Source organism: Sminthopsis crassicaudata, chromosome 2 (genome assembly GCF_048593235.1).
Source record: "Sminthopsis crassicaudata isolate SCR6 chromosome 2, ASM4859323v1, whole genome shotgun sequence".
Lineage (NCBI taxonomy): Eukaryota > Metazoa > Chordata > Mammalia > Dasyuromorphia > Dasyuridae > Sminthopsis > Sminthopsis crassicaudata.
The window spans coordinates 261,016,440-261,030,594 of record NC_133618.1 but is presented as its reverse complement, the minus strand read 5'-3'; the positions used below and the strand labels follow the sequence as shown (position 1 = coordinate 261,030,594).

At 33.4% G+C, this 14,155-nt stretch overlaps 1 protein-coding gene across 1 annotated transcript; it reads left to right on the top strand.

The window, feature by feature from the left end:
• The first annotated feature begins 1,421 nt into the window (after positions 1–1,421).
• LOC141553423 (olfactory receptor 4L1-like) lies at positions 1,422–2,351 on the top strand. The gene has a single exon (XM_074285088.1). It carries the CDS (start codon positions 1,422–1,424, stop codon positions 2,349–2,351), a length of 930 nt encoding a protein of 309 aa, XP_074141189.1.
• The last annotated feature ends 11,804 nt before the right edge of the window (positions 2,352–14,155 follow it).

Genomic DNA, 14,155 nt, shown 5'->3' with positions numbered 1-14,155 from the left:
GGGGTAGAGAAGATGAGAGAGGAAAGGTTATGATTGATATCTTTGAGTGCTTGTAAACTTATGAAAGAAAATATGCTTATTCTCCAAATCTCTAGATATCCCCAAATAGAGTCAATAAGATAAATTTTCAAAAATGACAGATTTTGGATGTGATATGGGGGGAAAGGTCAAATAAATAAATTTTTTCTAGATTTGGGATGAGTTAGTCCTTATATAGCCATCTCCAGGGAAAAGATATAATACTGCTGATCACTTATGTGAGAAGGAGCATTACTCAGATACGGGTGTAGGTGATTCATAAAATTCCCTTTTTTTCTCATATTTTGTGAATGTATGGATAAGCCTATATAATGTACTTTAATATTTATAAAAAAGTAAAAATGAGAATATTTTCCACTTTTAGACAAATTGTTAGAAGTAAATTATCAACTTATGAATATATTTCTTCTACTATTATGTTTCTTGAACTTCAAAATAATTGTTATATAGTATTTGAATCCTCCCTGATGTTTTGCTGGGTGTGTGACAATGTTTTGCTTTGTTTTGTCTTATTTTGTTCTGTATTCCTTTTCCATTTTTTCCCTTTATTTTGCTTTTTAGTAAAATAAATTTTAAAAATGTAAAAAGTGGTAAATTATCTCATATTTCTAGAGGAACATTAGAAAAATATTATAGAATAAATTGGAAGCAAATCATTTCTCACTATTTGAAAATATTACTGAAAAATAGAATAATAGCATTTTGAAAATCTGGTGTGCTTATCCTGAAAACAAACAAACAAAAAAAAATAGCAGGCAATTTTGTTGCTTTTTATTTTTTTTTAAATAAGAGAAGAAAATTGATAAGAGTAAAAGACAATGATAAAAGTAATACTTTTTAATCCCTAATATTAAGAGGGCATGTGGAGTAATAACTAGATTGCAGATTTCAGAATCAGAAGGATCTAGGTTCAAGTTCTGCCTCCAACATGTGCTGGTTATGTGTCCTTAAGCCATTTAAACTCTCAGCATTCTCAAGTAATTTCCTATCCTTAAAATGTGTTGGACAGAAAATGAATCTGCATTGGTAAAGAGTGTTTCCCAGAATCAATAACAAGTCTGATAAAACTAACAAAACAGCATTATTGACCATTTATAGGCATTTAATCAATAGAGTCTGTTGTTAGACTATTTAAAAGGTTATTTACTTAGAAAAGTACCAAATTGTCTTTCTAAGGCTTCTTAATCTACAACATAATACCATTTTAGGGACTCTTAAAACAGTTCATGGTTCGAGATATTTTAATGATATACTATTTTAAAAACTAGCTATGTATTATTGTAACAGTAAATAATAATGATTAAAATATATACTAACTAAAATTGAGTTCTGATTCTTTTTTTTCCTTTAAAGGACATCTGCAACACCTATTAGTTGGATTAATGGATCAAATGAACAAATCTACAATTTCTGAATTTATTTTAGTAGGTCTCTCTGGATCATGGACACTTCAGATTCTCTATTTTATGTTCTTTTTTGTGCTTTATGGTGCCACTGTTGTGGGCAACCTCCTTATTATCCTCACAGTGACATTTAGTTCCCATCTGAACTCTCCAATGTACTTTCTCCTTGGAAATCTCTCCTTTTTTGACATGTGTCTATCTACTGTCACTACACCCAAGATGATTGTTGATTTGCTCAGAGAACACAGGACTATATCCTTATGGGGATGTATGACTCAGATGTTCTTCATGCATTTATTTGGGGGTGCTGAGATGACTCTCCTCATTGCCATGGCTTTTGACAGATATGTTGCCATATGTAAACCTCTTCATTACACATCTATCATGAGCCGTCACCTGCTCCAAAGATTTGTGCTATTCTCATGGACCATTGGTTTCATACACACTATGAGTCAAATGGTTTTAACTGTAAACTTACCCTTTTGTGGCCCCAATGTTGTGGACAATCTTTTCTGTGACCTTCCCCTAGTGATCAAACTTGCCTGTAAGGACACCTACATTCTGGAACTCTTTATCATTGCTGACAGTGGGCTACTCTCACTGATTTGTTTCATTCTATTGTTTTTATCTTACACTGTCATTCTGGTCACTGTTCATAATCGCTCCACTGGTGGACTGTCAAAAGCTATCTCTACACTATCTGCTCATATCACTGTGGTGACTCTTTTCTTTGGACCATGTATCTTCATTTATGCTTGGCCATTTAGCAACTTTTCAGGGACTAAAATTCTCTCTGTGTTTTATACTATTATCACACCTTTGTTAAACCCCATTATTTATACCTTGAGGAATCAGGAGATGAAGGTAGCCATCAGGAAACTTAGGACCCAGCACATTAACTCCAAATAAGCCTTTTATATGGAACTTAATATGAAGATGAATGTAGCAGAGAATAGTGTGTTAGCTTTGGAGTCAAGGAAGACCAAAATTCAATTAATTCAAACCTCGCCTCATATACTTCCTATGTGACACTGGCCAAATCATTTAATCTTTATCTGCCTCAGTTTATCATCTGTAAAATGGAGTTAATAATATCTACCTCCCAGAGTTTTGTGAGAATAAAACTTTTAAAGTATTTTGTAAACCTTAACATACCATATGAATCAAATAGCTGATGGTATTATATTAAGAATGTCACTAATAAACTTTCTATAAAACATACTAGATGATATTTTAAAATCCAACATTTCAATTCACCCACATTTTATTTATTTGGGCAATTGATGAAGATCTCAACCTGGGATCTTTATGATTTTCTATGGATAAAAAATCATCTCCTTGTGGTCAACCTGGTAATAAGGCCTTTCTTCTTTGGATGCAAAAACACTTGGCTAGTTTATGTTACTTCTTATTGATAAATTGATTGAAATTTACTCTTTTCTTATGTGTGATGAAAATAAACTAAGAAAAATTGACTTATAACATAGCAAATCTATTTTATACAAAAGAAAAATCATAGCAGTCTGAAGAGAAAAAGAAATTATATCCTAGGTAAAAAATGATTGTATTTTTTCAAAGAAAAGTCAAAAAGTAAGTAATTTGTTCTGGGCTTGACGATGGAAACTGAGGTTGGAGACCCTAAAAAGTCACTTTCCATATTAACCTTATGACCTAGATGTCAGCTAACCCCACCTCTGTTAAGTATCACTAATTTACCTTTCTATAGAGTTCAGCTGATACTACCCAAGTTTTCTACAGAGCTGAACTAAAGCTAAGTACCCCTACTTAACTTTCAATAGAACTGAATTAATGTTAAGTACACCACTTAAGCTCTATATAATTTGAACTATCATTAATCAAACTTTCTGTAGCCTCACTGAAACCTATTCCAACCCAATAGCTCTGTATTGTCTCAAATCATATATAAGAAGGTGGAAAGAATGGGCAGATGGGCAGAATGGACAGATCTCTAATTCCATTGGAGAGTTCTGCTCCACTGAGATCTTTCAATGATTTATAATAAACTTTTACTTCTTTTACTTTTAATTTAGCAAATTCTTTTACTTCACCCTTGCCTTGTCTCATCAAAAGCTTGGAAATCCCCAACAGGCTCATTTGATTATGCTTATACATGATGATAAATAAAAGAACACATTTCAATAAAGAAGAAATCATTAAACATATACAATTCTGAATAAGGACTGAATCTGTTCACATCCATGTATCCCAGGTCATGAGGTGAGGTGATATTTAGTAAAGTGTAGATGTTGCTGTAGGTTTTAACTTAAGATGCCATAAAATCAAAGTTTGATAATCGAATTTAACAGATGTGTGTATTTTGGGTATAAGATGGAAATATGGGGAAAAAAGCTGAGGAACTCATAGAATTCAATGCAAATGACCTGATGGACACCATCCCTGGTGGCACAATTACTAAGAATAACTTAATTTGGCTAAAGCTCTATGTGAAAGTTAACAGGTCCCTGGGCTATTTCTAGATTAGAATAACCATTAACATTAAAATATTACTTTAGCAAGAGTCAGTGACTGTCAGGTTTGATTGCCTCTTAAGAAGTAGAGAATATCCACTATAACCTCTTAAGAAATAAAAATAAAATTAAATAAGCATTATGAGAACCTGTGGGCACTTTCTATCATTGATCAGGAATTAGGAGAAAGAGGTATCAAGGGATCCAACAACTAAGGAGCCTACTCTCCTCTTTACTATTTATAATATACTTTAAAATCAATAGCCTTGCACTCCCCAATAAAATAATTAATTAAGCCTCTTTCCTCAGGCATCTTTTATTTTCATTCTATACTGTTACATTCTGTCATCTCATCAGCTCCCAGAGGTTCAATTATCATCGTTATGCAGATTTTTGTCAAATCCTTTATCTATCCCTAGAGCTTCTACAAAACAGTAATTGTCAAATGGATAGATTAAACTATATGTCTCATATATAGTTCAAAGTCAAAATGTTCAAAATGCTGAAACATAATTTATTATCTCCTTTCTCACCACCAAATATTTCCTCTTTCCAAATTTCTTCATCATTCACCCTTGCAAAATCTTGTGTTCAAATTTTTTCTCCCTCCCTCTCTCTTGCTTGCCTTTTTTTTTTTCCCAACAAAGAGGTAATTCAGGCCACTACATCTAGAGAGAGGTCTATGGGGAATGAATATGGATCACAACTATTATTTTCACAGGTTAAACATGTGCAATTCTTCTTAACATATTTCCATGGTACATATGAAAAGTGAGATAAAAAAGGAAAACAATGAGAGGAAAAAACAAACAAACAAGCAAAAAACAAAAAAGGTAAAAATGAATTACCTCTTTGTTGAAAAAAAAAACAAGTCCATCACAATCAATCATCATATAATCTTATTGCTGCTGTGTGTGATATTCTTTTGGTTGTACTCATTTCATTTGGCATTTCTTCATGTAAGTTTCTAAATCATCCTGCTGATTGTTTCTTATGGAATAATAACATTTATTTGTCATCACTTATTCAATCATTCTTTATTTGATGAGCACCTATTCACTTATTGTAAAAACTTTTTATAGTTTTATGCCTTCTTACTTTTATTTTCTTCCTCTACTAACTCTAACTCTCCAAAGTTCTTGAAATTACTTGATCACAATATTTCCTATTGTCCTATATGTAATGTATACCTTTCTTTTTCAGGTTACCTTCATGTTATTTATATGTATGTATGTATATATATATATATATATATATATATATATATATATATATATATATATATATATATATATATATATATATATATATATATATATATATATATATATATATATATATATATATATATATATATATATATATATATATATATATATATATATATATATAGTATGTACCTAAATATGTTGCCTCTCCCATTAGAATGCATTTTATTTGAGATCAGGGACTACTGTGTGAGTTTTGTTTTGGTGATATTTGGAGACCTTCCTTAGAAAAGTATTTGCTGCATAGTAAGAAATTCAAAAGACTTGCCTGAGAACAATCCTTGTAACATCCACTGAATCTTTTGATGTGTCTTACAAAAGAAGTATTAACAAACATTGATAGAAAGAATGTGAGTGGTTTGGAATCTATTTCCTTAGGACTTTCAGGGGGACCATAAGACAAAGAAACAAATGAACCATCCCCCACTGAATCCCATATAACTAAAACTTCAATGGAAGGCACACTGTGATAGCAAGTATTAAAATGGAAAGATTATAAGTTCTTAGATTTAGAAATAAAAAGAATTTTGGAGGCCAAGTCCATGTTTTAACTAAGGAAAATGAGATCTAGAGAGGACAAATTATTTTTCTAGGGTCACATAGCTGATAAGGTATAATTTGAAGTTATGTTTTCATGACATCAAATCTATTGGCTTAATCCATTACACCATGCTGCCCCTTTTTTTGATTACAAGAATCAAAATTAAGACAATTCGGTTTCAGCATCATTATTCTTAATGAGACAATGATATAAAAGTTTAGCTCTGAAAATCTTACTTTCATGTCTTTTCAAACAAGAGGTATGAAAAACAACTTGGGTGGGGTATGTGGTGAACAGACAAAGGAATAGGGAGAGGTCTTGGTTATATTCTTAGAATATTCAACTTATGGAAATTAATTTCAAACATGCTGTATTTATCCAAAGTTATGCATAATTAGTACACTGAGACGCTCTTCTGTGCAAGTCTCAAATAGATTTGAAATATCAAGATTTTCATGGGAAAACATTCATTTGCTTTAAAGCTAATATCCTTCTTGACAAACAAAACAGATAATAGGAAAGAAATCCTTGTAGACAGAAAGAGAAATCATGAGCTCATAGAATAGATTAATGAAACTAATAGAAATCAATACATCTTAATATTATGGAATCACATAAATCTTAGATCTGGAAAAAAACTTCAATATGATTCAGCCTTGAATTTAATAAATTCAATGGAACAGAATGAGCCCTTTTCCCCCTTTCTATATTTGCTCTCTAAAATCAGAAGCTGTATATTAATACAATCATGAACTTTTTTCAAAATAGTCATTAAGTCTAATTTGGAAAACATTTTAAGAATTAAAATTTTAAAGTGTGCTATATTACATTAGATATGCTATCAAAGTCTCAGTCTATCTAAGAAAACACATGGAGAGATCTTTTTCGTGGAGGAAAATGGTGGAATAAGTAAGAATTTTCTTAACTTTATCATATTCATTTCCATATACCTGCAGAATTGTGAGTCTAAGACAAGTCTTCTAGCAATGGAGCCAGCACAGAGTCAAGTTTAAACAATCTTAAATCCCAAAACACCTAAAGTATTGGTTTGAAAGATGTTTTACTTGGGGAAAGGGGAAGTTCAGTCCAGGACAGAAATTGTCCCAGCAAGTTCTACTTCAATAAACCAACAGAATAGATCCTGAGCCCAGTGCACTGGAGCAAGTAAACAACAATACCAGGATTCCCCATATGTTTCAGCATAGCCATAGGAAATGGAAGACACTATGTCTGAGAACCATGCAGTACTTCAACATAACCCAAGAGTATACAGTTAATCCCCAGAGGCTAGACTTCCATGTTTCAGTTTAGCTCTCAAGAAATGTACAAATACTCCACCAGCCCTCAGCAGACACAATCATTAGTACTCCATCTAAGCACCAGTAATCCAATAGATCTCTAAAGCATCCAGCAGTGCCATATCTCCACCTCACTCTAACCCCTTAGCACACCATCAAGCCCCAAATTCCCTCATAGGCCTCAAAGCAATATTAATGCAGCACCAGTTAAAAAGCCTACAACTCCAAATTCAAGAAGCCCAAGATAATATCCTTTCTACCCTGGGAGAAGAGATCAGATTTAAAAAAAAGGAAAAAGACTCTTACCATAAAAAATAATTATGATGACAAGGAAGATCAAGACACAAATTCAGAAAGAGGACAACAATGTCAAAACACGTAATGGCAAAAACCTATATAAACATGGATAGTGGTCTCAAATACAAAAAACAAAAAACAAAAAAAACTCATCAATGAGCTCAACAAAGAGCTTAAAAATCAGATAAGAGAGGCAGGAAACAAATTGGGGGAAAAATGAAAGTGATGCAAAACATTATGAAAAAATCAATTTTTCTGAGAAAGAAATTAATTCAGACCATATTGTAAAGCAACAATCATCAAAACAATCTAGTACTGGCTAAGAAATAGAGTGGTGAATCAGTGTAATAAATTAGGTACCCAAAGCACAGTAATCAAATGATCATGTTAACCCTTGTTTGATAAACTTAAAGATCCTAGTCCTTGGAATAAAACCTTACTATTTGTCCAAAACTTTGCGAAAACTAGAAAACAATAGGACAAAAACATCTAACACTGTATACTAAGATAATTTGTTGAATTACACAGTATACACCCCTAAAGTCAAATACACATATACAAAATCAATCATTTATATTTGAATAAGTTACCAATTTTCTTCTTCATTACATTTTTTTTCATTAGTAAACACAAAGTAAACACAAAGAAGCACCAAGTCTTGAAGACATTATCAGAAACTAGACTATGGAAGTGTTTTTTTTTTTTTTTTTTTTTTTTTTTTTTTTTTGTTTTGTTTTGTTTTGTTTAATATGAGACTAATTCTTGGGCTCTTTATATCAGATCAGATAGAGACATAATAGGACTCCTGAAAATTAAACCTCTTCTGGATTCCTTTTATTTGGAGTACCTGTGCCTTGTATAACTGATTTTGTCTAAACTCCTAGTTTATCAGTCAAATAACCAGAGATGTCTAGAATCTGTAAAACATCTTCCTCATTATTGATCCTAATATTCAGTTTTCCTTCAGAAAACAATTTTCATATGGAGTCAAATCTTCCATGCATATTTTTTGACATCTTCCTTGGCTCTAGCATATCAAAAAATCATAAGTAACTTAAACAATGCATTCATTTACAAAATTTTTAATAGTCCTACTTCAGAGGGATTTTAATTTGCCTTTATATCAATTCATTAATATTAAATCAATGTTAACTAACACTCTAATTGTAAAGAGAGATTTCAGAAGATTTATAGCTGAAAGAGACTTCAAAGATCTATTTCATTATTCCCACCCCCAGAATTTTACAGTAAGCAAACTGAACAGTCTTTGAAGGTTACATAATATTTACGAAAGCCACACAGTCAATAGCAAAGTCAATGTTTGAACCCAAATCCTATAATTTCCCATAAAGAGATGTTATCACTCTACCTCACTGCCTATTAGTAAATGCTACTTTACAGATTCTGTCCTCCTGAATATATAAAACCATGCTCCTCCCTTTTCCAGCCCTCTAATGGGAAAGATTCTCCTTGGGACCTTAGGCTTAATGCTTTTTCTTTTTTTTTCATTTTTTCCTCAGTACAAATTATTAATTCATTAATTTAGTTTTTATATATTCCCTTATGAATCATGTGGGGAGAGAAAACTCAGAACAAGAGGAAAAAACCACAAGAGAAAAATAAAACAAAAAAAATTTTAAAGTTAACATAACATATGTGTTGTTTACTATTTGATTTCCAAACTTCTTTCTCTAGGTATAGATGGTGTTTTCCATTAAAAGTTTATTGGCAAGGTTGAAGCCAAGATAGTGGAGAGGAGACACATTTTATCTGAATTTTTCCTGTCATCCACAAGCTAGGGAAGCTACTGGGAAGATCTTAGCTAAAATACAGCAGCATTTGCCACTCTGTTCTGGTTACAAGCCCAGTGGAGTGGATTAACTGTGAGACATCTACCACTAACACAAAAGGTAAATAGTGAATGTCTGATCCCCAGAATAATGAGGGACTTAACCATGCCCACCAGCACAGACCCAGATCAGCTGATTTCACCTATAGAGGAAGCTGGGAGCAATCTGCCCTTTCCCTAAAAGCAGACCTCAGCCTTAAAAAAAATGAGCAAAAAATAACTCTGATCAAAGATACTTTTTGTGGAGAGAACAGACTCAAGCCCTGAGAACACTGAAAACAAATCATCTCCATATGAAGTCTCAAAGGGTGATATGAGTTGGTATCTATCTCACAGGCTCTCTTAGTAGAATTGAAAAAGGATCTTAAAAGAGAGTTGAAAGAAAAATGAGGAAAAGAAATGACAACATTGCAGAAGAGTTTAAAAAAGGAAACAAATATTTGGAAGAAAAAATAGTTTTAGTAAAATGGAATAAGCATACAATAAGCATACAAATCCTTACAAAATAGAGTTGACAAAATAGAAAAAGAAAACAACTCCTTGAAAAACAGAAAATGGGAAATGGGAAAAATCCATTAAACAAAATAACTCATTTAAAAATTCAATTGGCCAGATGCAAAAGGAACTAAAAAAGGTAACCAAAAAAAATTTCATTAAAATTACAATTGAACAAATAGAAATAAATGACTCACTGAGATAGCAAAAATCAGTCAAACAAAAAAAAAAAGAAAGAAAAAATAGAAGAAAATGTAAAATAGTTAATTGGAAAAACAAATAACTTGAAAAATAGATCTAGGAGAGACAATCTTTTTTTCCTCCTTTTTTATTATAGCTTTTTTTTTTTTTTTTTTTTTTTTGTTGTTGTTGTTGTTGTTGTTGTTGCAAAGGAAGGATTGTATTCACAAGGTAAAAATAATCTGGGAAGAGAAACAAAACAAAAACAAAAACAAAAACAAAAACAAAAACAAAAACAACAAAAAACAACAACAACAAAAAAAACAATGTTCACAGTTTACACTCATTTCCCAGTGTTCCTTTTCTGGATGTAGCTGGTTCTGTCCATCATTAATCAATTGGAATTGGATTAGCTCTTCTCAATGTTGAAGAAATCCACTTCCATCAGCATACATCCTCATACAGTATCATTGTTGAATGTATAATGATCTTCTGGTTCTGCTCGTTTCACTTAGCATCAGTTGATGTAAGTCTCTCCAAGCCTCTCTGTATTCCTCCTGTTGGTCATTTCTTACAGAACAATAATATTCCATAACATTCATATACCATAATTTACCCAACCATTCTCCAGTTGATGGACATCCATTCATCTTCCAGCTTCTAGCCACTATGAAAAGGGCTGCCACAAACATTTTGGCACATACAGGTCCCTTTCCCTTCTTTAGTATTTCCTTGGGATATAAGCCCAGGAGTAGCACTGCTGGGTCAAAGGGTATGCACATTTTGATAACTTTTTGGGCATCATTCCAGATTGTTCTCCAGAATGGTTGGATTCTTTCACAACTGCACCAACAATGCATCAGTGTCCCAGTTTTCCCACAGCCCCTCCAACATTCATCATTATTGGTTCCTGTCATCTTAGCCAATCTGACAGGTGTGTAATGATATCTCAGAGTTGTCTTAATTTTCATTTCTCTGATCAATAGTGATTTGAAACACTCTTTCATATGAGTATAAATAGTTTTAATTTCATCATCTGAAAATTGTCTGTTCATATCCTTTGACCATTTATCAATTGGAGAATGGCTTGATTTCTTATAAATTAAAGTCAATTCTCTGTATATTTTGGAGATGAGGCCTTTATCAGAACCTTTAACTGTAAAAATGTTTTCCCAATTTGTTACTTCCCTTCTGATCTTGTTTGCATTAGTTTTGTTTGTGCAGAAACTTTTTAATTTGGTGTAATCAAAAATTTCTATTTTGTGATCAATAATGGTCTCTAGTTCTCCCTTGGACACAAACTCCTTCCTCCTCCACAAGTCTGAGAGGTAAACCATCCCATGTTCCTCCAATTTATTTATGATCTCGTTCTTTATGCCTAAATCTTGGACCCATTTTGATCTAATCTTAGTATGTGGTGTTAAATGTGGGTCCATGCCTAGTTTCTGCCATACTCATTTCCAGTTTTCCCAGCAGTTTTTGTCAAATAATGAATTCTTATCCCAAAAGTTGGGATCTTTGGGTTTGTCAAACACTAGATTGCTATTTTTATTCTCTATCTTGCCCTGTGAACCTAACCTATGCCACTGATCAACTAGTCTGTTTCTTAGCCAATACCAAATGGTTTTGGTGACTGTTGCTTTATAATACAGTTCTAGATCAGGTACAGATAGACCACCTTCACTTAATTTTTTTTCATTACTTCCCTTGAAATTCTCGACATTTTGTTGTTCCATATGAATTCTGTTGTTATTTTTCCTAGGTTATTAAAATAGTTTCTTGGAAGTCTGATTGGTATAGCACTAAATAAATAGATTAGTTTAGGGAGTATTGTCATCTTAATTATATTCGCTCGGCCTACCCAAGAGCACTGAATGTCTTTCCAATTATTTAAATCTGACTTTATTTTTGTGGCAAGTGTTTTGTAATTTTGCTCATATAATTCTTGACTCTCCTTTGGTAGATATATTCCCAAATATTTTATGCTATCGACTGTTATTTTGAATGGAATTTCTCTTTGTATCTCTTGCTCTTGGATGGTGTTGGTAATGTATAAAAATGCTGAGGATTTATGTAGATTTATTTTGTATCCTGCAACTTTGCTAAAATTCTGAATTATTTCTAATAGCTTTTTAGCAGAGTCTTTGGGGTTCTCTAAGTATACCATCATGTCATCTGCAAAGAGTGATAATGTGATTTCCTCATTTCCTACTCTAATTCCTTGAATAATTCCTTGACTAATTCTATATTGCTTGCCATCCTATTAACCCCTGCCTATGCTTTTCCCCTTTCCTTCCCTCTTACCCCCCTACCCAGTATTAAACTTGTGAACACCACTTGCTTTTCACAGCCCTCCCTTTTTAGGATCCCTCCCCCACCTTAAAGTTCCTCCCCTTATTTTACCACTTTTCCTCACAATTTCTGTATTCCCTTCCCCTTTCACTTTTCAATGAAGTGGAAGAAGTTTCACCATAAATCGATTATGTCTATTGATACATACTATGTTAATCTCCCTCCTTTCTTTCTCTCAGATATAATAGGTTACCTTTGCCTCTTCATGAGATGTAGTACCACCACTTTACACTTTTTCATGATATAATTTCCTTTCTACCTCTAGTTTCTAAGACAAAATTGTACATATGTTCTTTACATATTTTTTTGGCAGAAGTATAGTTCTCAAGATTTTTTTTACCTTTTTAGAAATCTCTTGAGTTCTGTATTTGAAGATCAAACCTTTTATGTAGGTTTGGTTTTTTCATCAAAAATAGATGGAATTCATTATTTCGTTAAATGTCCATCTTCCCTGGAAAACAATGCTCATTCTTGCTGGGTAAGTTATTCTTGGCTCCATACCAAGTTCCCTAGCCTTTCAGAATATCATGTTCCAGGCCCTTTGTTCTTTTAATGTGGGGGCTGCTAGATCCTGGGTTATCCTTATTGTGGATCCTCCATTTCTGAATTGCTTTTTTCTAGCAGCTTCCAATATCTTTTCCTTTGTCTGATGGTTCTTGAACTTGGCTACTATATTTCTTGGCGTTTTGATTTTAGGGTCCCTTTCAGTAGGTGATCGATGAATTTTTTCAATGTCTATTTTACCCTCTGCTTCCAGAACATCTAGGCAGTTCTCTTTGATAATTTCCTCGAAAATAGTGTCCAAGCTCATTTTTTCCTCACATTTTTCAGGGAGTCAGATTATTCTCAAATTGTCTCTCCTGGATCTGTTTTCCAGGTCTGTTGTCTTTCTGCTAAGGTACTTGACATTCTTTTAAATTGTTTCATTTCTCTGGTTTTGCTTGACTACCTCTTGGTTTCTCCTTGAGTCATTCATTTCTACTTGTTCCAGTCTAATTGTCAATGATGTATTTTCTTCACTCACTTTTTTTATATCTCTTTGTAATTGTCCAATTGAGTTTTTATCTTCTATGGAATTTTTTTCCATTTTATCCATTTTACTTTTTAGAGAGCTGTTTTCTTTTTCCAGCTCACTAATCCTGTTTTCCTTGGAGTTGTTTACCTTTTCCAGCTCACTAATCTTGTTTCTCAATGATTTGATTTCTTTATCCACTCTGTCTTTGAATGCATGGGATGACTTCTCCAGGCTCTCTTGCCAAGCTTCCCTTTCCTTTTCCCATTTCTCTTCCAGCTCTCTTGTGAGAGCCTTTTTGATTTCCTCTATGAGATTCTTTTGTATTGAGGAGCAGCTCATATCCCCCTTAGGGGATTCCTCTGGGGACAGTCTGTTTTTAGTCTCCTCAGTGTTTGAAGTCTGCTCTCTCTCCATACAAAAGCTGTTAATGGTTAGAGCCCTTTTGAATTTTTTGTTCATTTTGTCAGAGTAGGAATCAAAGAAAACAAATTGACAAGAGAAACAATAGGTCTGTGTAAGGGCCCTTTAAATGGGCGGACACAGTGCATCAGGAGATTGAGGCCTGGAAGTAATTTCTGTGGATATTAGGACTGCCCTTGGGCGGGATCCTGGCCATATTGAGATAGTTTCATAATGGGTGACTCTCTCGCTGATTGGCTGTGTGTGTGACCTCACAGGCCCTATGTAAGCCCACCGCAGGCAGCAACCGCCCTCTTTAACCTCGTGCTGTTCACCCTGGCTCCTAGCCTGGGTGGCCAAGCCAAGATGGGTAGCCGAAAGAGGTAAGGATTTTGGTAGTGAACACATGGGTCTTCTGACCAGGTGTTCACCAGGGAACCAACAAGTCAGGGCATCAGTTAGGGCATTATGTGAGTAGGTATAATAAAGGCTTTTAAGATTACATGTGGTTGTTCTTGAGTGCGCTACCG